General features: G+C 55.6%; 2 protein-coding genes across 2 annotated transcripts in view; both read right to left on the bottom strand.

Annotated features, from left to right (window-relative positions):
* Nucleotides 1-7,000, bottom strand: part of KCNC3 (potassium voltage-gated channel subfamily C member 3) — a 10,896-nt gene extending 3,896 nt beyond the window's left edge. The window contains exons 1-2 of the mRNA XM_044911354.1: nucleotides 6,116-7,000; nucleotides 830-1,937 (exon numbers count right to left, since the gene is read on the bottom strand). Of these exons, the coding sequence (XP_044767289.1) occupies nucleotides 830-1,937; nucleotides 6,116-7,000 (1,993 nt within the window). The remainder of the gene's footprint in view (nucleotides 1-829; nucleotides 1,938-6,115) is intronic.
* Nucleotides 7,001-11,410: 4,410 nt separating this feature from the next.
* Nucleotides 11,411-20,310, bottom strand: NAPSA (napsin A aspartic peptidase). Its single transcript, XM_021681400.1, has 9 exons — nucleotides 20,021-20,310; nucleotides 16,307-16,448; nucleotides 16,095-16,218; nucleotides 15,783-15,901; nucleotides 15,232-15,431; nucleotides 14,129-14,248; nucleotides 13,744-13,888; nucleotides 11,927-12,025; nucleotides 11,411-11,718 (listed from the first exon to the last, which is right to left on the bottom strand). Exons 1-9 carry the CDS (start codon nucleotides 20,092-20,094, stop codon nucleotides 11,479-11,481), a joined length of 1,263 nt encoding a protein of 420 aa, XP_021537075.1. The 5' UTR covers nucleotides 20,095-20,310; the 3' UTR covers nucleotides 11,411-11,478.
* Nucleotides 20,311-21,523: the final 1,213 nt, after the last annotated feature.

Below are 21,523 nucleotides of genomic sequence, written 5' to 3'. Positions count from 1 at the left end.
CGGTCAACTTTCTTCTCCCTCATCTCCTTCGCTTCACCTCTTTATCTCGGCAGCCTCTCTGTGAGTCTCTCAGACCCCTCTCCGGCTGCTCTCAGAGCCAGAGATGGGGCCCTGGGACCCGAGTCACAGTCATGTGGCCGGTCGCCCTCTGGGCCTATCTTCCTGGCCTCTATCTGCCTTTGGGTTTTTAAGTCTTGTCTCCTCTCTTGGGATGCGAAGGATTCGGACAAAGCGGACAATCCGCAGGAGGCCCAGCATGTCTTTAGCAGCCTTGGAGCTGAGGCCTGAGAGTCCCACCTCGAGATAGAAGGGCAAGATGGCCACACAGTCGAACCTGAACTCTCTGCCACTGACCGCCCCCCCCCCCCCCCCCCCCCCCCCCCCCCCCCCCCCCCACTGCTCCCTCCATCTGTCCTCTCTCTCCCGCTCTCAGGGACAATCGCTTGGTTTCTGACTGTCGCTTTTAGACGCTCTTCTCAGGGTCATGGCTGGAAGACTCAGAGACTGCAGCTGTCCCTTGGCCAGGTTTCCGGCTGGCCTGTGACTCCCCCTCGCCGGAGGCTGATTACTCTGCCTCCCTGGTCCCCCGGAATATCTTGGCTGTCCCCGGAATATCTGTCTCTCCCCAAACTGTCTCTCACACAGAATCTGTTTCTGTGCCTTTTCACTGACCTCAGCAATAGCCGTTCGCTCTTCCCTCCCCTCTGTCGCGACCCCCCCATCTCTCTTAACCTCAGCAGTGACCTCCTGCCCCCTCGAAACCTCTCCGCCTCCTCCCACGGGTCTCTGCCTGTGCTACCCCCACCCACCCCTCATGCACCCTTCTCACCTGCCCGGTTGATCTCAATGACTTCCTCCTGAGCCAATGGGCAAGGCTCCCCAGGGGCTGGCAGAGGAGGCAGCCCCATGATCCCGAGCCCACCCGCTCCCCCCCTGAGCAGCCCGGGGTGCGTGTGGGGGCCCGGTGGGTAGGCCCCAGCCACAGTCACCCCCACGGAAGGTGGGGTGATGGGGGGCGGGGGGCTGATGCCACCGCTGCCGTGGTGGGGGTGGTGCGGGGGGGGCGGGGGAGGGTCGGGCTTGCAGTAGTTTGGAGAGCCGGGCTGCGGGGGGCGGGGGATATGTTTGTTCTTCTTCTTGGGCAGCTTCTGCTTGGCCATGGCCAGCGAATAGTACATGCCAAAGTTGTTGACAATGACGGGCACGGGCATGGCGATGGTGAGCACCCCCGCCAGGGCACACAGTGCCCCGACCAGCATCCCCGACCACGTCTTGGGGTACATGTCTCCGTAGCCCAGGGTGGTCATGGTGACCACGGCCCACCAGAAGCCGATGGGGATGTTCTTGAAGTAGGTGTGGTTGGAGCCCAGGATGTCATCGGGGTCAGCGCCGATGCGCTCCGCGTAGTAGATCATGGTAGCGAAGATGAGCACGCCCAGCGCCAGGAAGATGATGAGCAGCAGGAACTCGTTGGTGCTGGCACGGAGTGTGTGGCCCAGCACGCGCAGCCCCACAAAATGGCGCGTGAGCTTGAAGATGCGAAGGATTCGGACAAAGCGGACAACCCGCAGGAAGCCCAGCACGTCTTTAGCAGCCTTGGAGCTGAGGCCTGAGAGTCCCACCTCGAGATAGAAGGGCAAGATGGCCACACAGTCGATGATGTTGAGGCTGCTCTTGAGAAATTCCACCTTGTCGGGGCAGAAGGTGATGCGCATGAGGAACTCGAAGGTGAACCAGACCACACACACGCCCTCCACATAGGTCAGGAAGGGCTCCGTCTCCACCTCCACATTGGTGATGTTCTCTGGTGGAGCCCCGGGGATTGGGGAGGCCTGTGTCACCGTCTTGTTGCTGATGTGGATGAAGCCTTCATGGGTCTCCAGACAGAAGGTGGTTATGGAGATGAGGATGAAGAAGAGGGAGGCGAAGGCTACATACTGTGAGGCAGGGCAGGAGAGAGAGGGCAAAAGGTGACCCAGGCATCTGGTCAACCAGCCATATCCACAAGACCCTCCCAGTGGCCCCTCTTCCCAGCCCCCCAAGCCCCGAGAAACCCCAGGCCTCCATCACAGCCTGCATCCTGCTGTCCCCTCTAACGCTGAAAAAAGGGAGGGAAAGGAGGAGGCAGCTCTCCCCAGCTTGGGATAGGAGCTGGCTCCAGCAGTGGAAACAGATGGGCAACTGTTTTCATGGAAACAGCAATTTCTGGTCCTTTACTCTGTCTTCCAGACCACTTCCCCATACCCTGTGTCCCATCTCAGGACTCCCCAGCAGGGACCAAGGATTCCGGGGGGAGGGATGGGGTGGGGTGGGGTGGGGTGAGACCAAGATCACTCACCCTCTGTGTATCAGAAGCTTTGGAGCTCAGCTTGGAGCCAAGGGAAGGAGAAGGGGAGAAGGTGGGTGGGGAGGCAGAATCCCCGATATGGTTAAGAAAACCTGGATTTGAATCCAGCTTTTCCTGTGCCTAATTTGGGCAAGGAGATTAAGCTTTCCACACCTCAGTGTTTTTGTTTTGTTTTGTTTTGTTTTTACCAGATTATTATGAGGATTATATGAGTATACAAAAGTCCTGGCTCCAGAAACAGTGCTTGGCCCAGCGTCTGGAACTCAGTAAGAAAGTCTGAGCTCCTATTAGGGTATGCGGGCATCAGTTAGTTGTGGGCAAGGTCGAGGCCTTCAGAGAGGAGCCAGGGTTTTAAGGACCCTGGTTCCAATGTCCGGCCTCAGAGAAGGGAGAAAGCTGGGTGTCACCCTCACCCAGAGAGGACAGTAAATGGCTGGAACCACAGAGGGGTATTAGGGCCATAAATAGGAAAAGAAGTGAAGGGTGAAGTCTGCAAAAATTGAAAAGAATAGAAGGAAGGAGGGTTAGGGTTTCAGGCTCTGGAGAGGAAGGGAGGGTGGGGGGCCGAAGCGTCAGAGGAGATGGTGGAGCTAGGGCCACAGAGGGGAGGAGGCTTTAGCCAAAAGTGCAGAGAAGGGGGTGGGGCACACATGGGTTATTTCAGGATGGGGAGGACCAGAGTCCTGCACGCAATGGTGTGGATTTTGAAGAAAACCTTGAGGAGCAGAAGGGGATGCAGTCAAGATCTTAGAGAAGGAAGGAGACAGAGCTGGTAACAGTGGGCTTTATCAAATATGCAGAGAGAAGAAAAGAGTGGGGTTAGTGCCTTGCAGGAAGGAGATGGGTGTTAAGGCAAAGAGGGGGCTTTAGTCAGTTGGGTAGAGGAGGAAGGAGGGCCTGGGTAGCTTGAGTTTTAATCAGGGATGCAGAGAAAAGCGGGGGCCCAGGGTCCGACTGCAGACAGGACCCCAGACCTTGGGGTGGGCTGGGGGCCTGCACAGCCCCTCAGCCACTCTCCTTCCTCCACAGGGCTGGGGGGCGGGGTCTGGGCTTGGGAAGGCTCAACTTCAATCTGAAGCGCAGAGCAGAGAGGGCCCTGGACCTTGGGGTGGGCTGGGGTCAGCGCTGGCCCTCTCTTCCCCGTCCCCCTCCTCGTTTCTCCGCAGTGGTTTAAGAGGCCGGAGGCCGCCGCACAGCGCATGCCCGGTGCTCCTCCGCCCCCTCCGAGCCGGGTGCGCGGCGCAGGCTGCGGCACCGCAGTGGGGGCGGGCCGGCCGGGCCGGGGGGCGGGGCGCGCGGCGGCCAGCACCGCGGCCAGCTCCCCCGCCGCAGTGCGCAGCCTCCGCGGCTGAGAGCGTTCTTAACCCCTTCCGGGCCGGAGCAGAGCAAGGAGGGCGCAGCCGCAGTGCCGCCGCTTCACCTCGGGAGGCCGCGGGCCAGGAGTTTAACTCCTTCCCTCCCAGGGCAAGGAAGGAAAGATGGGCACACCCGTCGCAGTGCACAGCTGTAGAGGCTGGACAGCGTCGGGACCGGTTTAACCCCTTGCCCCGAGGTGGTTCAAAAGCAGAAGGGGCAGGAGGGCAAGGAGTCCCTGTAAGAAGGAAAGGAAAAATTACGGGGAAGGGAGCGAGGATGAGGTAGGGCCGTACTCTCCACGTTGCACTGGCAACTCCAACTCTGTCAAGCTCTCTCACTTGTAGGCTGGAAAGTACTTGGCAAGCCGACACTCAAAACCATTTGTGGAGTAAGTGAGTGACAAGCCCCCCTCCCCCGTAACTGTCCCGAACCTCTCTTCTCACCTCAGCACCCTTCAATGGGGTTATGAGAGAAGGGCGCCCCAGGCCATGGGGGAGGGGGCCACTCAGAGGCCTGAGGGGGCATTTAGGGCCAAGTCCCTTCGGAACCTCGTCCTCCCCACCTCCCCCCACCCAGCCCCAAATCTCGCCAACTCAGCGCTTCCTGGGACCAAACTTTATGCGGTGCCTCTGGGCTCCCCCCCCTTCGCTCCCTCCCCTGGCGCGAATGCGGCACTGCGGCTCCGCGTCCTTCCCGGCCCAGGACACGGCACGGTGGGGGGAGGGGGGCGGACCGGTTCCTCCGGGTGTTTGGGTCCCCGGGAGGCTGGGGGGGGGGGGGGCCGTGGTTTCTCTTTCCCCCCCCTTCTGGTCGCCCACCTTGAACTGTCCACCTCTCTTTCAACACAGGGAGGAAGTTAGTAGGAGGAAGAGGTTCAAGGGAGAACAAAGGGGGAGGGTAGCTATTTAACCTAGGAAGTTAGAGATGTTTGAAGGAAGTTTTGGGGGGAAGATGAAGGGAGCTTTGGGGAAAATCTGGCATTTCAAGGGAGATAAGGCTAGAGTGTGTGCGCTCTGGTTCACTTTGGGGGTAGGTTTGGATGGTGGGAGGGCGGGGAGCTTGGGAAAGAGGGAGTGAGCAGGGTGGGGTAGGGGCCAGTGGAAAGATACCAAGGCAGAGTGGAAAGAATTGGAAGCTACTTTGGGAAGGAAGTTTTGGGACAGATAAATGGGGGGGGGGGGGGAGGAGTCCCAAAGACTGAGGTTCATTAAAGTTCTGGAACAGGAGGAAAAGTCAGTTGATTGACTTGGAAAAGGACTGGGAGGCTCTGGATGGGGGATCCCAGAGATAAAGAGTGGGAAGGGAGAAGAAGCTGGGAGAATCTGTGGATGAAGAAGAAGGCATATGGGAGCTTCTGGAGAGGAAAGACATATTATGGGGGCTCAAGACTCTTCTGGAGACACTGAGGAGGAGTGTGAAAGGCTTGGGGGAAGTCTGGAGCTTTATAGGGAAAGTCCTTGGGATGGGAGTTGGCGTGGAAGATGCAGGAAGCTATGTGAACACAGAGACACAGAGGGGACTGGATAGGGTCCCAGGAGGGAAGGCTCCCCAAGACTCCGTGTTGCAGTAGGGGGAGGGGGAAAGTGTGCTAGCCAGAGCAAGTGGTTTGGGGATTCACAGGGGTCCAGGAGGCTCTGAGATTGAGGCGGAGTCTTCTAAGACTTTAAGAGCAGAAGTGGGGTTCAAAAATAGCCAGAAGACTCAAACTTGGAGAGAGGGGGAGGTGCAGGGAGAGAGGCATAGGGAGAAAGAATCAGGGAGGTGTTGGGAGAACCCAAGGGACTGAGGGTTGGAGAGGGGGCTTCCGAGGAGCTGCAGGGGGTCAGGGAAAGGAGGGGACAGTGTTCACAGGGTCTGGGACGCTGAAGGTTAAGAAGGGAGGTCTTCTGAGGGTCTGGGGATGGTCCAAGAAACTGAGGGTTGCAGAGGGGTTCTCTAGGGATCTGAGGGGTAACCAAGAGAGGTGAAAAGGATTCACAAGGGCTCAGAAGACTCGGGACTGGAGAAAGTTCTTCTGAGGGTCTCAGAGGAGTCCAGGAATGGGGGTAGTAAGGTTGTTCAGAGAAGCGCAGGAGATTCACAGCCGGGGCAGAAGTTTCTAAGAGTGTTGGGTAGCCTAGGGAAGCCGGGTGGGGTTTGGAGGGATCTGGGGGATTCTGAAGGTTGCGGAAGCGTCTTCTGAGGATCTGGGGATGGCAGGGAGAGGGGGTGTGTTCAGAAAAGTACAGGAGACTCGGGGTTGGAGAAAGAGGCTTCTTCTCTAGAAGAGCCTGGGAGGCCCAGAGACCAGGAAGGCCAGGAGGGGCTGGGACGGACGGGCCAAGGGATTCTGAGGGTTAGGATGGGGCACTCCTGAGGGGCGGGGATCTGGAGGAAATGGGGGAGGGATGGGGGCTCCGAGAGCGCGCTCACCCTGGCGGCCCGCGACGAGTAGGGGTCCTCGAAGAGCGCCCACACACGGGGCTGCCAGCGGCGCCACCACGTGCCGCCCGCGCCGCCCGCGCCCCCTGGCGGCCCCCCGGCGCCGCCGCCCGCGTCCTGGAAGCAGAGGCGCTTGAGCTCGCCGCCCGCGCCGTCCAAGCCGCCGCCGCCCGCACCCGCCTCGTCGTCCAGGCCCGCGTCGTGGGCGCCGGCGGCGTTGGCGGCGTTGGCTGCGCCCGCTGGGTCCGGAGCCTCGAAGGAGTCGAGCGCCTCTTCGGCGTCGCGGTGCTGCCGGTAGGTCATCCAGCAGCAGGCCTCCACGTCGGTCTCGTCGATGCCCCAGAAGCCGAGCTCCTCCTCGAAAAGCGGCCCGCACACGTCGGCCGGACAGTGCAGCTTGCCTGTGCGGTAGTAGTTGAGCACGTAGGCGAAGACTCCCGGGTGCCGGTCAAAGAAGAACTCGTCAGCGCCGGGATCGTAGTCGAAGCGCGCCGCCGCCTCGGGCTCCGTCAGGCCGGCCAGCCGCGTCCCCGGCAGGGTGCGCAGCGTCGAGCGGTACGTCTCATGGCGCACGCCGCCCACGTTGATCACGATCTTGCCGCTGTCGCCACCGCCGCCGCCGTGCCGCCCCATGGCCGCCGCCGGCAGCCCGGGGCATGGCTCGGCGCGCCGGCCCCCGGGCCCGCGAGGTGCCGGGGGGCCCGCCGAGGACGCGGCGGGGCCGGGCTGCGCAGACTGCTGCTGCTGCAGCGGCGGCGGGGACGGCGGCGGGGGCAGCGGCGGCGGGGACTCGGGCGGCTGCGGCGGTGGCGCCGGCTGCTGCTTGCTGGCCCCCTGGCGCCCGCGGAAGGACGAGACGCAGACTGAGCTCAGCATTGGACGGGGGGCGGGGCGGGAGGGGCGGGGCGTAGGGGGCGGGGCCGCAGGGGGAGAGGCAGACAGGATTGGGTGGAGGAGGCGACTAGTGGAGGGGGCGGGGCCGCGGTAGGGGAGGAACAGAACTGATTGGTCTGGGGGAGGTAGGGCGGGGCTGAGGCCGCTAGAAGGTCGGGGACTCCGCACGGCCGAGCTGGACCGGGCGGGGCTGCAGGTGAAGCACACCGATTGGGTCTTTCCGAGAGAAGGGGCGGGCAGAGCGAGGTGTTAAGGGGGCGGGACCGGCAACTAACGCTGCGGGGCTGGGCCGCACCGGGAAAACGGGGGAGGTGGGACTAGATATGAGATCTGATTGAACTGAAAAAAGGAGCGGGTGCCGCAGAGGAAAGGGACACATCCAAACTATTTAAAGATTTCTGACTGGCATGGGGGAGACGGTCCTGATTGGACAGAGAAAGGACCTAAAGAGCTGGCAAGCAGGACCGGGTGGGGAGGGGCGGATGGAGACAGTCGGCTTGGGTCCCTAACTTTGCTTTGTCGCGCGGCAGGGCGGACCTTAAGAGGCAGGGCCTGAGAACGAAAGAGTCCTAATTGGGCTGGGAGAGTGAGGGGGCGAGACTGAACGAGGGGCGGGAACTGGAAATGGAGTGTAGGGAGTACTTTCGCGCGAAGAGCACTAGGCTGGACTGACAGGAGGAATAGGGACTGAGACCCAGTGAGGAGGAGCGGACATAAGTGAAGCCTGGAAACCTGAGAGCGTCTGGCTAGGACTAAGAAAGGGGCCGAAGTAAGGAAGGGGGGGGCAGGGCTGCAAGTTTGGCCTGGTTAGACAGGGCTGGGCCGGGAGAATGAGTGTCAGAATGGATGGAACGGGACTGGGGAAGGTGGGTGGGGTCTACGAATGGTAGAAAGCCTCTTGAAGGCCCTGTGGGAAGGCAAGACTAAGGGAGGAGCCGGGTTCTAAGAGGCTTGAAAGCAACCAGGCTAGGCGGGGGTGGGGCAGGGTTCAGAGTAGAGAACGGATAATGGGTCCGCTACGGGAAAGGTGAGACCTGCAGGGTACAAAGCTACTGGGCTGGTTGGAAGGGTGGGACCCGGAATGGGGAGTCTTGGGGCTCAGAGAACCTGGGAGAGAGTCATAAGAGTCAGTGGGGCTTCAGAGGGCGGTACAAGAATTTCCAACTGGTGATGAAAAAGGGACCAAGTCTACACAACAGCGGACTGCAGACTGGAGAACCAACGGATGGATGAGGACTGGTGAAGAGGGAGCCTTAAGGGCGGCGGAGGGGAGAAACCTAAGCGCCGGGAAGGCTAGGCTAGGCTGAGGAAATAAGCGGGGCCAATGAGAAATGGGGCGGGGCTAGGTGTCCAGGAGTCCCGGCGGGGGGGAGAAAAGGAGGGTTGGGGCGGGGCTAGATGAGGGGCGTGTCCGGCCCCGCCCCCCTGGCTGGCCAGACGCCGGGTGGCAGGGCGCAGGCGCTGGGGCGGGGCCAGCGGCTGCTGCCGGGGCTGCGGCGGGAGGAGGTGGTGCCTGCGGGAGCGAAGGGGGCGGGTCAGGGGCTGCGGGCTTCTTCCCGCGGCACTATCCCTGGCCCGCCGCCTCCCTCTGCAGGTGCGGCGGCTGGTTCGTATCGCCTACCCACCCACCCCCGCTCCCGTTTCTGTGTCTTTCGATGTCTTTCTCTCCTCTTTCTCTGAGTATTTGTCCCGTCGTCTCTGCCCTCATCACTCTGAGACTCTGGCCCCTCTTTTCTAAGCCTCTACCCTCCCTCTGGGTCTCTGTCCCATTGTTCTCTGAATGTGTCCCCCCCCCCCTGCGTCTTTGCCCCCCCCCTCTCCCCCCACTCTGTCTCTGTCCCCCCACCCCAGTCTCTTTCTCCTGGTCTCTGTACCTTTTCTTCAGGGATTTGCCTCTCTCTCTGGGCCTCTGTCCCCTCCCGGTCTCTGTCCCTCCTCTTTGTGTCTCTGTCCTCCACTCCTCCTCCCCCGCTCCCGCCTCGCCAGTCTGCCCCCTCTCTGGGTCGCTGTCCCCCTTGCTCTAGGCCCCTGTCTCCCTCTCCCTGGGTCTCTGTCCCCTCCAGCCCTCTGTCCCTCTTCTTTGTGCCTCTGTCCTCCACTCCCCTCTCCCAATCTGTACGCCCCACCCCAGTCTCTGCCCATTCATCTGCGTTTCTGTCCCCCTTGCTCATGTTCTCTGACAACCTCCCTCCTAGTGTCTTTTTTCCCTCCTCCACAACTTTCCCTCTTCTGTAAGTGCCCTTTCTCTTTCTGCCCTTTCTTTTTCTCTCTGTCCCCCTATTCAGGTCTCTGTCCTTGCTCCCTGTGTCTCTTTCCTCTATATCCTCTTCTCCCCTCTGAGTCTCTGTCCCCACTTCTTTGGGACTTTGTCCCGCTGTCCTTTGGTCTTTGACCCCCCCCTCACCCCCCCCAACCCCCCTCCCGGCCAGGACTCCACGCTGCGTCACTGCGGAGAGAGTTGCAGAAGTGGGGCCTGTCCTGCAGACCAGGGAGGTAGTTTCCCTCACCCCCAGACCCTGGGCTCCCCCACTGCCCCCAATTCAGTATCCTCAATCCAGTATTCTTGGGCAGTCCTGAAGCCCCTGATGGGACCCAGGAAGGCAGAGAAAAGACATCGGAGCTTCCCACTCCTCTCTGCCCTGAATTCTGGTGTATCCCCAGGCAGAAGCAGTGAATCTTGAGGTGAGGGACTGGACTTAGGTTGAGGCTTGGGTTGAGTGAGGTTTCTGAGCAAGTCGGGAGTCGGGGTGGAGGCTGGAGCAGGGGTTGGGTAGGCCCGAGGGGTGGGAGTAGGGGCTAGAATAAGAACCTAAATCAGCCAAGCTCCCTTATATCCTCTCCCCTCCCCCCAACTCTACTTTTCTCTTCTGCTTTTGACAGCAGCCGGGCACGGGATCAAGTGACCAAATCAGCGTTTTTGCAGAGGCCAGAAGGTGTGGGAGAAGGTGCGAAGGAGAGGGGGCTGCCATAGGGGAGAGTATGGGATGAGACTCCAGATTAGAGACCATGGGAGTGGCGAGGAGGCCCCAGAACAAGGAGTAACAGGATAGTCCAGACTCCATCAGGCCCTGGGAAAACTGAATGCCATCACTCCCTCATGGCCCTCCCCAGGCCCCAGCAGGTTATCTGGGGGGATTTGTGAGCCTGGGTTCTGTACCCATGGGGTAGGCTTCTGGAGGCATAATGTAGGCTCCGGTTATGGGACACCCAGCCCTGCAAACAGACCAGAGGGAAGTGGACTCGATTTTTGGTGATAGACACCAGTAGGGTGTAGGCCAATGTCCGTCCTCGTCTTCAGACCTTTCCCACCCCTCCTCCTTCCCAATCTATCCTTTCCCTGCTCTTCCAGGCACAAAATTCCTGAAAGCTCCAAACTCCCACCTCCGTCATCCTCGGTGCCCTCTCTTAATTAACTTCCCCTCCCCCATTCTCCAAGACCCTGGAATTGGGAAAGGGTCTCCCGCTTCCCGATTTCTAGGACCCCAGCTTCGTTCCTCCGCCCCCATTCCTATCAGTTCTAAATCTAGGAAAGAGGGCCTCCTGAGCACTAAAGCTGAAAATATGGAGACTCTCTGCCTACGATCCTTGGTTCCCCAGACCCTCCAAGAACCCTGGCCCCCAAACCTCGTTATTAAGGAAGAATCTCTCCGCTGTAATTTTTGAGTCCTCATCTCCCGGGTCTCCCACCTCCAAAACTGGGATTTGGGCCGTCTTACCGCCCCCGGACCCTGTGCCTTCTCCCCCTCCCCCGTACTCACCCCAAGTCGAGGCGGGGCGGGGATGGGGGAATCCGGGGCTAGCGTTGGGGGAGGGGTGACCCAGCCCCGGCAGCTCAGGGCAGCAAGAGGCTGCGGAGGGGGGGGAATGACATCATCGCCGGAGGAGGGACAGCACAGCTCCCCCCAACCCGGGGGCTTCAAGCCCCGCCTTTATGGCGGACCCAGGGGTCTCAGAATCCCAGGGGAGAGAGGAAGAACAGAAAATGAAGTCTGCGGGAATCGCGTCCCCACCCCTTAAAACAAGGGTTGGAAAGCCCTTTACGATTCAGCCACCACCCCCCACTGCCACCTGTCGCTGCCGTCGCGACCTGTCGCCTCCCACGCATGTTGTGGCTGCGCCCGCCCCCGGCAAAAGAACACGGCCTGGAATACAAGGTCCGTGATGCTCCGCGGTGCCGGGCGCCTTTGTCTATAGGCGGCATCGGCGAAGGGCTTCATGGGATTCGTAGTACAAGGCCCCCCGCACCGGTGGGAGCCCTGCGCTGGAGAAAAGGAGTGATTCCTTTCTCCTTCCTTTCTTCCTCAACTCCAGAGAGCTAAACACTTATTTTTCTCTTCAAAAATCGTGCATTTAAAATTAAAAAAAAAAAAAAGAGGGGGGGAGGACCCAGGGAGGGTCAATGTAAATAACGGATTTTTACTGAGTGGCTGGGCCTCGGCTACCCCTCGGTGCGCATGCGCCTAGCCAGGGCGCCAACCGGAGAACTGCGCCCGCGCGGGCCCACCCCCTTGTGGTCCTGCTCCCCGAGAGCGAGCGCGCGCCAGCCCCACTCGGGCACCGCCTGTTAGGTTTCCGCGATCGAAGACCGCTACGTAGGACCGCAAGAAGACATCGCCGAGAATCCAGAGGGGCCCTGCAGGCGGAGGTATGTCCAGGGCCTGGAAGCCAGACAAGCAGAGGCGGACGCCACCCCGAGCAATCTGCAGGGCGACAAGAGAGGCCACTGGGTGTCACGCGCACCGAACCCTCCTCTTCTTCCCGGGGAGCCAGAGCTTTGCCCCCGCCCACTATCCCGGGCACCAGAAGTGTTTCTGTGGCCCCTCTTCGGTCCTGGTGATGTCTCATTCCTAGCTCCATCCTCTCAAATCACATCTTATTGCATCACTCTGACTTGTGACGGCCACCTACCTGGATGACATAGTCCTGGGCTGTAAGGTTAAACCAGACCCCACCAAGGAGGAAGGAGATTGGAGGAAGCGTTGGAATTTTCGAGCACTGGATGAGGTACTGAAGGAGAAGAGGAACAAGTGGAGTTGAGGGATTCCTGCTTAAAATAGATACTCAGGGCCTTGTGTGGTCAAGCTCTGCTGCCTTCTCTAGCCTTACCAGCTCTCCCCCCAACACACATAATTATTGCCACTTCCTTTAGACTCCCTTTTGAACAAACCTTTTCCTCCATCTACTTGTGGATCAAAAACTGCTGGCCCCGTGAGGGACACCGAGCCCACAGTTGTATTGAAATTGTCTTAGCGTTTCAAAAATGTTTTAAAAATTATTTACCAACTGTACACCACGGTGGTACAGGTTGTATCCTTGGAGTCTGCTGCTGTGCAACCTTAGACAAGTTACTTAACCTCTCTGTGCCTCAGTTTCCAATTTGAAGGTGTAGTTGATAGTAATACTTCATAGAGATGTTGTGTGAGAAATAAATGAGTTAGTTTGGAAGAATGCCTGACACATAGTAAGAGTGTTATTATTCACGAACCAGGAGGTTTCAGATAATGTTTTCAGCTTTCTCCAACAAACCAGAAGATCTGGCTTTCCCTGCATGGAAACACTTGGCTGGAGCTGAGTGGCCTAGAGCTGCACTTTTTAGACTGATGGGGTACCTGCTCTCCAGTTTGCCTCCAATCCCACCACCCCCAAGTACCTAAGAATACAATATTAGGCTGTAAATATTGTAAATGTTTACATTTGTAAATGACTGTAATGTAAATGACTACCAGGAAGTCTATCTTCCTTAAAAACCAATAGTAATTACCTTGTTGGGAAGGTAAGGAATGTTGAGAAGTTGATTTCGAGTGTATATATCTCTCTTGAGAGAGATGACAGCATCAAAGTATTGTTCTAAGTACCTTAAGTGGGTTAACTGATTCAATCCCCACAACATACCTAAGAGGAGAGTATTAGTGACCCTACTTTAGAGGTTAGGAAACTGAGGCCCAGGAACATTAAGTGACTTGTCCAAGACAGCACAGCTCGTAAGTGGCAGAGCTGGATCCCAACCCGGGCAAGCCACACCAAACCACCATGATCTCCCTGGCTCCCTTGGCTCATTACAGGCCCACGTCCTAGGCATTTGACTTGGAGACCCACAAACTGAGTTTTCTCCACCCTCGCAGAAGTGCCAAAGAACAAAGGGATAGAGACAGAAAACCTGACCTGGAAGGACCCTGCCCCCACCCCAAGAGCTGCAGGGCTCCCCGACAGAGAAGTGAGTGAGCAGCTTTGATGTTGCACCGTGGCCTCCCTCCGGGCCTGAAACTCTCTTGGCACGGCTTCTGTGAGCCTCCACTCTCCTGTGTCTCAGGCTGCTTCTGCCCTATCTCTACTTCTACTCTATGTGGATGTTCCCCAAGGCTGCTCCTGGGACCTCTTCTCGCTCCCAGAAGGGGCTCCCCTCTTCCATGGCTCTGAATACTGTCTGAGGGCTGATGGCTGCTAACTATTTCTGGGCTTCCTCCACACCTCCCCAGACCTCTGCAGGCTCCTTAGGCTTCTCATTCCCATTCTGAATAAACCTCCGTCACCATCTTCTCCTGTCCGGAGTCTCAGCAGAGGCCTAGAAGGTGTCCTTGCTCCCTCCCACTACCCCCCAGCCTGTCACTCATGATGCCCAGTGCCTTTTGCCCTGGGATACCTTTTAACCACCTATGCCCACCCTCAGGCCCTAGCATCATGCCCAGTGTTTACCATCAAAACCCCACCGGACACTGGGTCCTCACCTCCCCCAACAGCAGGGAGAGTCCTCCAATGGCTGCATGCAGGGCCTGGATTTCTTCAGTGGGTCCTGTGATGAGGGATGTGCCCGTGTCCAGGATGGCAGCACAGCCCTGGGCACAAAGAGTCAGCCCTGTGTCCACGTTCACACTGTGAGGGGGCAAGGGGTGGACGTTGGAGCCAGTGTCCTAGGAGTCCAGGCCCTCAGCCCTTCCTCCCTCAAACAGCAGCCCTAACTGAGTCCCTTCCTCCCTCAGACCCAGGAGTCTGGGTCCCCAGCCCCCTCCTCCCTCAGACCCAGGAGTCCAGGCCTCCAGCTCCTTTCTCCCAGGACACTGGAGATTAGGCTCTAGCCCATTCCTCCCAGACCTAGAAGGCCAGGCCCCTCACCGCTCCATGTGGATCTGCCAGTAGGCAGGGATCGTGACTGGCAAGAAAGTGAGGGGTGGGATATAGTGAGCTGGATCTGAGCCACCCAGAACCAGCTCTCCTCCATCTGCCGCAGGATCCCTGCAGAGACAAAGTGCTGTCAGTGTCTTGGGTGTTTCCCTTGCCAGCCCCAGGAGGGGCCAAGGAAGGGAATTCCCACCAAGGGAAGGTCTCCTGGTTCTAGGTGGGGGTAGCGGGATAGAGGCAGAGCCTAGATATTGGGACTGGAAACAAAGCAAGAAGTGAAGAGAAAGGGGACTGTTCTTGATGAAGGTCAGGACTGTAGGGTCCTGGGGGCTTTCCGAAGTGGGGATGGGACTTCCTGATATGGCTGTGGAAGATAAGAACTTTTGGGGTGGAATTTAAGTGGAGCATTGGGGTTTGTGAATTGGCTCTGGCAGGTGTGACTTGGGTAGAAGTGAGGTGGCTTCCTGGGTATGGTGAGACCTTCTGAATTGTAGGTCTCATAGTTCAGAGGTGGTAGACTTCCTAGTTGGCTGAGAGTGGCGGAGAAGAAGGGCAGTGATTCCTGGAGGTGGGGGAGGAGAGGATCTACCCAGAGGTAGATGGGGCTTCCTGAGTGGGTTGGACATCAGGGTAACTGAAAGGGCATAAGATTTTATGCCTGTGGGGGATGGGCCTCCAGAGGGAAGGTGGGGATTTCCTGGATGGTGGTCGGAGCTTTCTGAGCATAAGGTCCAGCTTCCTAAAAGGTAAGTGGGACGTCTTAGATTAAAATGGGTAACTTCTGACTTCTGGAATGTGTTCTCAAATGGCATTTGGGCTTTCTGTACAGTGAAGAGGGGGTTCCTAAGTTGAGTAGGTAGGGCATGGAGTTTCCTGGTTTGGGTTTGAAACATGGAGCATTTGAAATGATGGTGAGTGTCTTTAGTAGGTCTTAAGGTTGCTTGGTGAGTGGAACTTTTGAACAGGAGTTACTTATATTGGGTAGGTGATTTGGTGAGTGGAGGATGAGACTTCCTTTATTGGATAAGGGACTTCCTGAAAACAGAGTGTCCTTCTTGGGGCTAGGACTCATAGGAAGGTAGACCCTTCCCCATTACCTGTTGAGGTAGAAGGAGAAGACAGGCTTATCCAGTAGCCCCTGGTCCACCAGTGTATCCAGCGGGGGCCGAACTCCTCCCACAGCCAGAATGGGAAAACCGAGGCCCAGTATCCCATCGAAGTGGGCAAAAGTGAAGACCAGGCTGGGCTCCCACAGAGCCTCTCCAAAAATCACTGATGCACCCTTAATTCCTCCAATCTAGGGATAGATGCAAATGGGGCAAGTTACTTCTTGGAGGACATTACCTACATAACCCTGAGTTCTTCCAAACCAAGGCCTGAATCCCATACCTGGAGACTTCTGAAAACAACTCCAACTGCCTAGGATGCTTTGCTTCCAGACTTAAGAAGCCCACCCCTTTAACCAGGAAGCCCCACCCTCGCTTGAGAAGCCCTGCCCCTTTTACCCAAGAAGCCCCGCCCCCTACTTCAGAAGCCTCATCCATTTGCCCTGGAAACCCCACCTCCTAAACCACCTCCCTAAGCCAGATTATTTTAGACATTGGGGTTCTCCCAGGCTCAAGTCTTCCTGGGGTCAGTGGTCACGCACAGTCAGCTTGTCCTCACTCAGGATGCCGTCTAGCTTCCCAGTTCCATACTGAATGGCAAACTTGGTCCCATTGGGTTGGAAGGAGCTGGAGGCTTTGGAGTTGAAGCGGTGGTGGAACCCTAGGTCAGAAGACCAGGGAGGTGTCACTGGGGAAAGGGAATCTCCCCAATGCCTCCTGCCTTTGTGACCTTGTCACCCCTGAAGGCAAGTCAGAAGAGAACAGTGCCTTGAAAATCCTTGGGAAGCCAAGAACCAGCCCTCCTCTTCTCCCATCACCCCTGTTCAGCCTTATTCTCCCCCATGAAAGCTCACAGCAGGGCAGACTGAAGAAGTGGCATCTTATGGACGGGACCCAGAGATTGGAGGAGCCAGTGTCAAAGACGACAGAGAAGTTTTGTGGGGGTGTTCCCAGTCCAATTTCCCCATAATACTGGACCTGATGGCAAAACAGGAGAGAGGGGGAATGAAAAGCTTGACTTCTTAAGCGGGGAGGAGGGCAGAGGCTCTCTGGGGCTGTGACTCACATTCATGTAGTTAGAGAGAGGTACCAAGATGGGCTTGTCCCCAGGGGATGGGGCCCCCAAACTGGGGGGCACTGCCAGCTTCCCCCATCCCCTCAGTGGGTTCAGGGTCCCATGTCCAGGGTAGACTCGGCGGAGAGGGATCCTGTGGGGGAGAATACTGACAGTTAGGAAACTACTCTTCCTGGAGACTCTCTATAACAGAATTTTCCAAATAGCATATAATGATAAAGGGAATGTCTCTATGGCCCTAAAATAACTGTCATTACCAGAAAGCCTACAATAACAACCTTCGAGGAAACCCAACCAAACACATCAAACCATGATGACAAATTTCCCCAAAGACTTTACAAGAGCGAGCCATCCCAAACAGACCTTTCCCAGAATCTTTCAATAAGAGACATTCCAAATAACAGAAAATAAGCCACCCTCAGGAAGTTGACATTCACAAAGGTTTCCAAAGACCCTAAACATAAAACTAGCCTTTGCAAAAACCCTCCTGTGCATGCTTCTCATCATGATGTAGGAGGCTATTTTCCTTACTATTGGGGGGGGGGCGGGGAGAGGACAAGCACCAAATCCCAATTTATTCTTTTTTGTTTGTTTGTTTGTTTGTTTGTTTTTTTAAAGATTTTATTTATTTTTTAGAGAGCGAGCGAGAGAGAAACAGCATGAGAGGGGAGAGGGTCAGAGGGAGAAGCAGGCTCCCCGCCGAGCCGGGAGCCCGATGTGGGACTCGATCCCAGGACCCTGGGATCATGACCTGAGCCGAAGGCAGACGCTTAACCATCTGAGCCACCCAGGCACCCCCAATTTATTCTTTATACTAAACTACGTTCCAGGGGTGCCTGGGTGGCTCAGTTGGTTAAGCATCTGCCTTTGGCTCAGGTCATGATCCCAGAGTCCTGGGATTGAGCCCCAAATCAGGCTCTCTGCTCAGCGAGGAGCCTGCTTCTCCCTCTCCCTCTGCCTGCCGCTCTGCCTACTTGTGCTCTCTCTGTCAAATAAAGAAATAAAATCTTAAAAAAAACCAAACTACATTCCAGATAATCAACGACCTAAGGTGAAATGTAATATTTTTTTAAGATTTTTTTTATTTATTTGAGAGAGAGAGTGAGCGAGCGAGAGAGAGAACGAGTGGGGGAGGAGCAGAGGGAGAGGGAGAAGCCGACTCTCCCCTGAGCAGAGAGCCCAATGTGGGGCTTGATCCTGATCATGACCTTAGCTGAAGGCAGACGCCTAACTGACTGAGCCACCCAGGCGCCCCGTGAAATGTAATATTTAAGAGCACTAGAACGAAGTAAAATGTTTAAATAACTCTGGCTTTTCAAAGCGTGATAACAAGATCAGAAATCATTGGGGAAAATGTTGATGAATGGGACTCTAAAATTTTAAACCTTTGTACTCCCTTTCTCCAACGCACAAAGCTGTTAAAAAAGTTTTTTAAAATCTAGGGGAAATAATTACAAGTTATATGTCAAAGAGTTAATATCTTTAATATGCAAAGAGCTTTTACAAACAAATAAGAATAAGATAAACAGCCCAGCATTGGGGAGACAATTCTCCAGGTTCTCTCACATTTCCAAAGAGGGACTTTGTCAAGGATTTCCTTTAGTGAATAGCCTTGGGAGAGACAGTGTCTCCCTCTGGGGCAAAGAGCAAGCAGGTTTATGATCCATTATAAAAGGTTCAAGTTCCCTAAACTTAGGGTTCCTTTCCTGTATTGCACCTCACTGCATGTGCACCTCAGCCAGCCCTCTTCATCTCACCCTGTGGGAACGGGTTCAGAGAACTGATACCCTGGCTACTACTGTTGCCAAGAGTAGTAACCTCTCCTTGTCTCTGACCTGGGAGTCTTGTATCTTCTTTGAGCAGCCATGAAATGAAACTGTGGCAAGCTTGACATTCGGTAGGAAAATAGGCAAAGGACATAAACAGGCAAAAGAAGTACAAACAGCTTCTAAACAAATAACATCTTTTTATGTTAGATGTTCAACCCCAACAGTCATCAAAGGAATACAGATGACAAGAGTCAGAAACCTTTTCTGACCCTGCAGATTGGCAAAGAACCATGAATACTCACTGTTGGCTCAGGGCTATAGATTGATACAAACTTTCTGGAGGGTGATTTGGCAAGTATGTATCATAGGGCTTAAAACCGTACACAACTTAATTTCAGTTCAATGAATTTCATCTCTAGGAGATCACTGGACAAGTGCACAAAGATGTGTTTATGAGGATGTATCTAATATCGATGGCTCAGCTATGGAACATGAATAGAATGGAATCCATTCAACCACTAAAAAGGAGAAAGTAGGGGTGCCTGGGTGGCTCAGTCGGTTAAGCGTCTGCCTTTGGCTCAGGTCATGATCCCAGGGTCCCGGGATCAAGTCCCGCATTGGACTCCTTGCTCAGCAGGGAGACTGCTTCTCCCTCTGCTGCTCCCCCTGCTTGTGCTCTCCCTCTCTCTCTCTGTCAAACAAACAAACAAATAAATAAATAAATAAATAAATAAATAAATAAATAAAATGTTTATGTGGTCAAATTAAAAAAAAAATAGAAGAAAGTAGCCCTCTATGCCAGTGGTTCTCAAACTTTAGCAGGAAGAGGAATCACCCAGAGCAGGGGTGATGGGCAAAGTTTTTTGTAAAGACTTTGCCCACCATCTGTCTCTGTTGGAACTGCTCACCTCTGTCAGTATAGCATGGAAACGGCCCTGGACAACATGACTGGGTTTTGTCAAACTCCATTTGCAAAAAAACAGGTAGCAGGATGAATTTGGCCCTTGAGCTGAGTGTTTGCCAACCCCTGACCGAGAGCTGAAATTCAGATCTTGTAGTTTCTGATTGACTAGGTCCAAGATGGAGCCTGAGAATTTGCATTTCTACCAAGTTCCTGGATCATGCAGATGCTGTTGGTCCTGAAATGACTCTCAGCGAATCACTGCCCTTTGCGCTGGCTTAGGAAAGGGCCGTGACCTTTTAGTTTCAAAAAGCAGGTTAGCAAACATCCTGTGTGCTAATATTTTTGTACCTGCTTGTAGTCACTCCTTGGAGCCCCGCTCCCTCACTCACATCTTTGCTGCGCCCTCTCCCCCACCATGACTCAATCTTTGAGAGGTTCAAGAATGTCAAGTGGGGAAAATGTTTCTTGGAAGGGGACCCTCCTCCCCCCCATCAAGAGTTCCAGGGGATGGGAGAAGAGAGGAGAGGAAGTGAGAGATTTGGGTTGGGGGGGACCAGAGGCCAGGGGAGGGGGGAGGTCACTGGGGTCCCCAAAACTGGACTTCTTGAGACCTAAACAGTTTGGAAGATGTGACCCTGGGGGAGTCACAGCTCTGAGTCTCTAAGATCTTGTTGGGTTGGAGTGTGGGAGTCACATGTCTGGAGACCCCAGTACCAGATCATCAGAGCTCAGGGTGGGATCTGTGGGGTCCTCCCAAAATTTGTCTGGAGAGGAGAGAGAAGGAGTCATCCCAATCGAGGGTCTCCGGGTTGGAGGACCTTGGACTGAAAGGGCTGCCCTCTTAGGACCTATCAAGGTAGAAGCCCTCTTGGGGTGAGAGCCCCGTTTGGAGATCTGCGAACCCAAGAGATAGGAGTCATGGCTCCTGGGATGCCAGGCTTGGGAGTCACTGAACTGGGGGCCCCCCAGACTTAAAGGGCAAGAGGGGGAGAGTCCGTCCCAGGTTTGGGGTGGTGATGGGGTCCCCAGTACCGGATCAGCGAGGCCCCGGCAAGTTCCACAGTCAGCGGCGGCAGCAGCAGCAGCAGGAAAGGTAGGCCGGACATCTCTGGGGACCCGGTGTAGACCCGTCCGCGTTTTCTTCCCGCGGAGACTCCACCCTGTGCCCCGCCCACCTCCGGGGTTAGGAGGTGAGCGGGACGGGAAGGCTCTCTGTGGGTGAGGGGGGACGGGGGGCGGGAAGCGCCTGGTGTTCCTGGAGGGAATGTGTGGAGTAGTTTTGTAGGGTTCGCGGAGGTGTCAGCGCGCCTCGCTCGCGACTTCAGTGGGGGGGAGGGGCGGTCTCCCACGGGGGGGCGGGGAGATCCTTCCGCTACGGTCGCTCTTATTTATGACTTTCATTTCACTTCACTTTTCTGAGACTCATTAACCACAAGGGTTTTCTTGGGCAAGAGAAGGAAGGGCGGGTGTTTTTGAAGGGTCTGGGGGAAGGGGGGGAGGGTTAGACTAGAGGCGCTCCTGCCCATGATAAGTGGGACCCTCGACTCTTACGGGTTTATTTGGGAAATACTGAAACACACACACGCCAATAAAAATAGCCCAAAGCCCCATCACCATCGAAAGAGCATAAAAATAGTTGGCAGCGTCTTTTTCTCTGGGCCTGCCCCCTTTTACATTGACTTAGTGTCTCAAATATGAAATGAGCATCAGAAAATCTAGTTAAAATGCAGATTCCTGGGCACCACTCCCAGGGATTCTGATTCCAAAAGCCTGAGATAGAGACCTAAGAATCTGCATTTTTAGACAAGCCCACTGATCAGGGAGCTGCAAGCATTTCCGAGAAACTATTTGATGTTTTGGTTTTCTAGCTTAGATTTACAAATCAATATCAGCTTGCACATTTTTTTAAGTAAATAAAAGCAGACTGTACTTACTGATCAGTAACTTGTGTTTCTTTTTCTTCACTTAACCATATACCTTGGGCTTCAAGAAAAATTGAGAGGAGGGGCGCCTGGGTGGCTCAGTTGGTTCAGCGTCTGCCTTTGGCTCAGGTCATGATCCTGGGGTTCCAGGATCGAGCCCCGCATCTGGTATCAGCTCCCTGCTCAGCAGAAGCCTGCTTCTGCCCCTCACCCCGCTCATGCTCTCGACTGATCTCTCTCTGAAATAAATAAAATCTTTAAGAAAAGAGAAAGAGAAGGACGCCTGGGTGGCTCAGATGGTTAAGCGTCTGCCTTCGGCTCAGGTCATGATCCTGGGGTCCTGGGATCCTGCCCCACATCAGGCTCCTGGCTCAGCGGGGAGCCTGCTTCTCCCTCTCCCTCTGCCTCTCCCCCTGCTCATGCTCTCTCTCTCTCTGTATCTCTGTGTCTCAAATGAATAAATAAAATCTTTAAAAAAGAAAAAAAGAGAGAGAAATTTAGATGTAACATACATATGGTAAAATGTACAAATCTTAAGTGCACAGCACTATGGCTTTATTTATTTTCCCTGACAATTTATTATGAAGATTTTTCAAGCAGTTAACAAAGTTGA

The sequence above is a fragment of the Neomonachus schauinslandi genome, chromosome 16 (genome assembly GCF_002201575.2).
Source record: "Neomonachus schauinslandi chromosome 16, ASM220157v2, whole genome shotgun sequence".
Lineage (NCBI taxonomy): Eukaryota > Metazoa > Chordata > Mammalia > Carnivora > Phocidae > Neomonachus > Neomonachus schauinslandi.
This window is presented reverse-complemented; position numbering and strand designations above follow the sequence as displayed.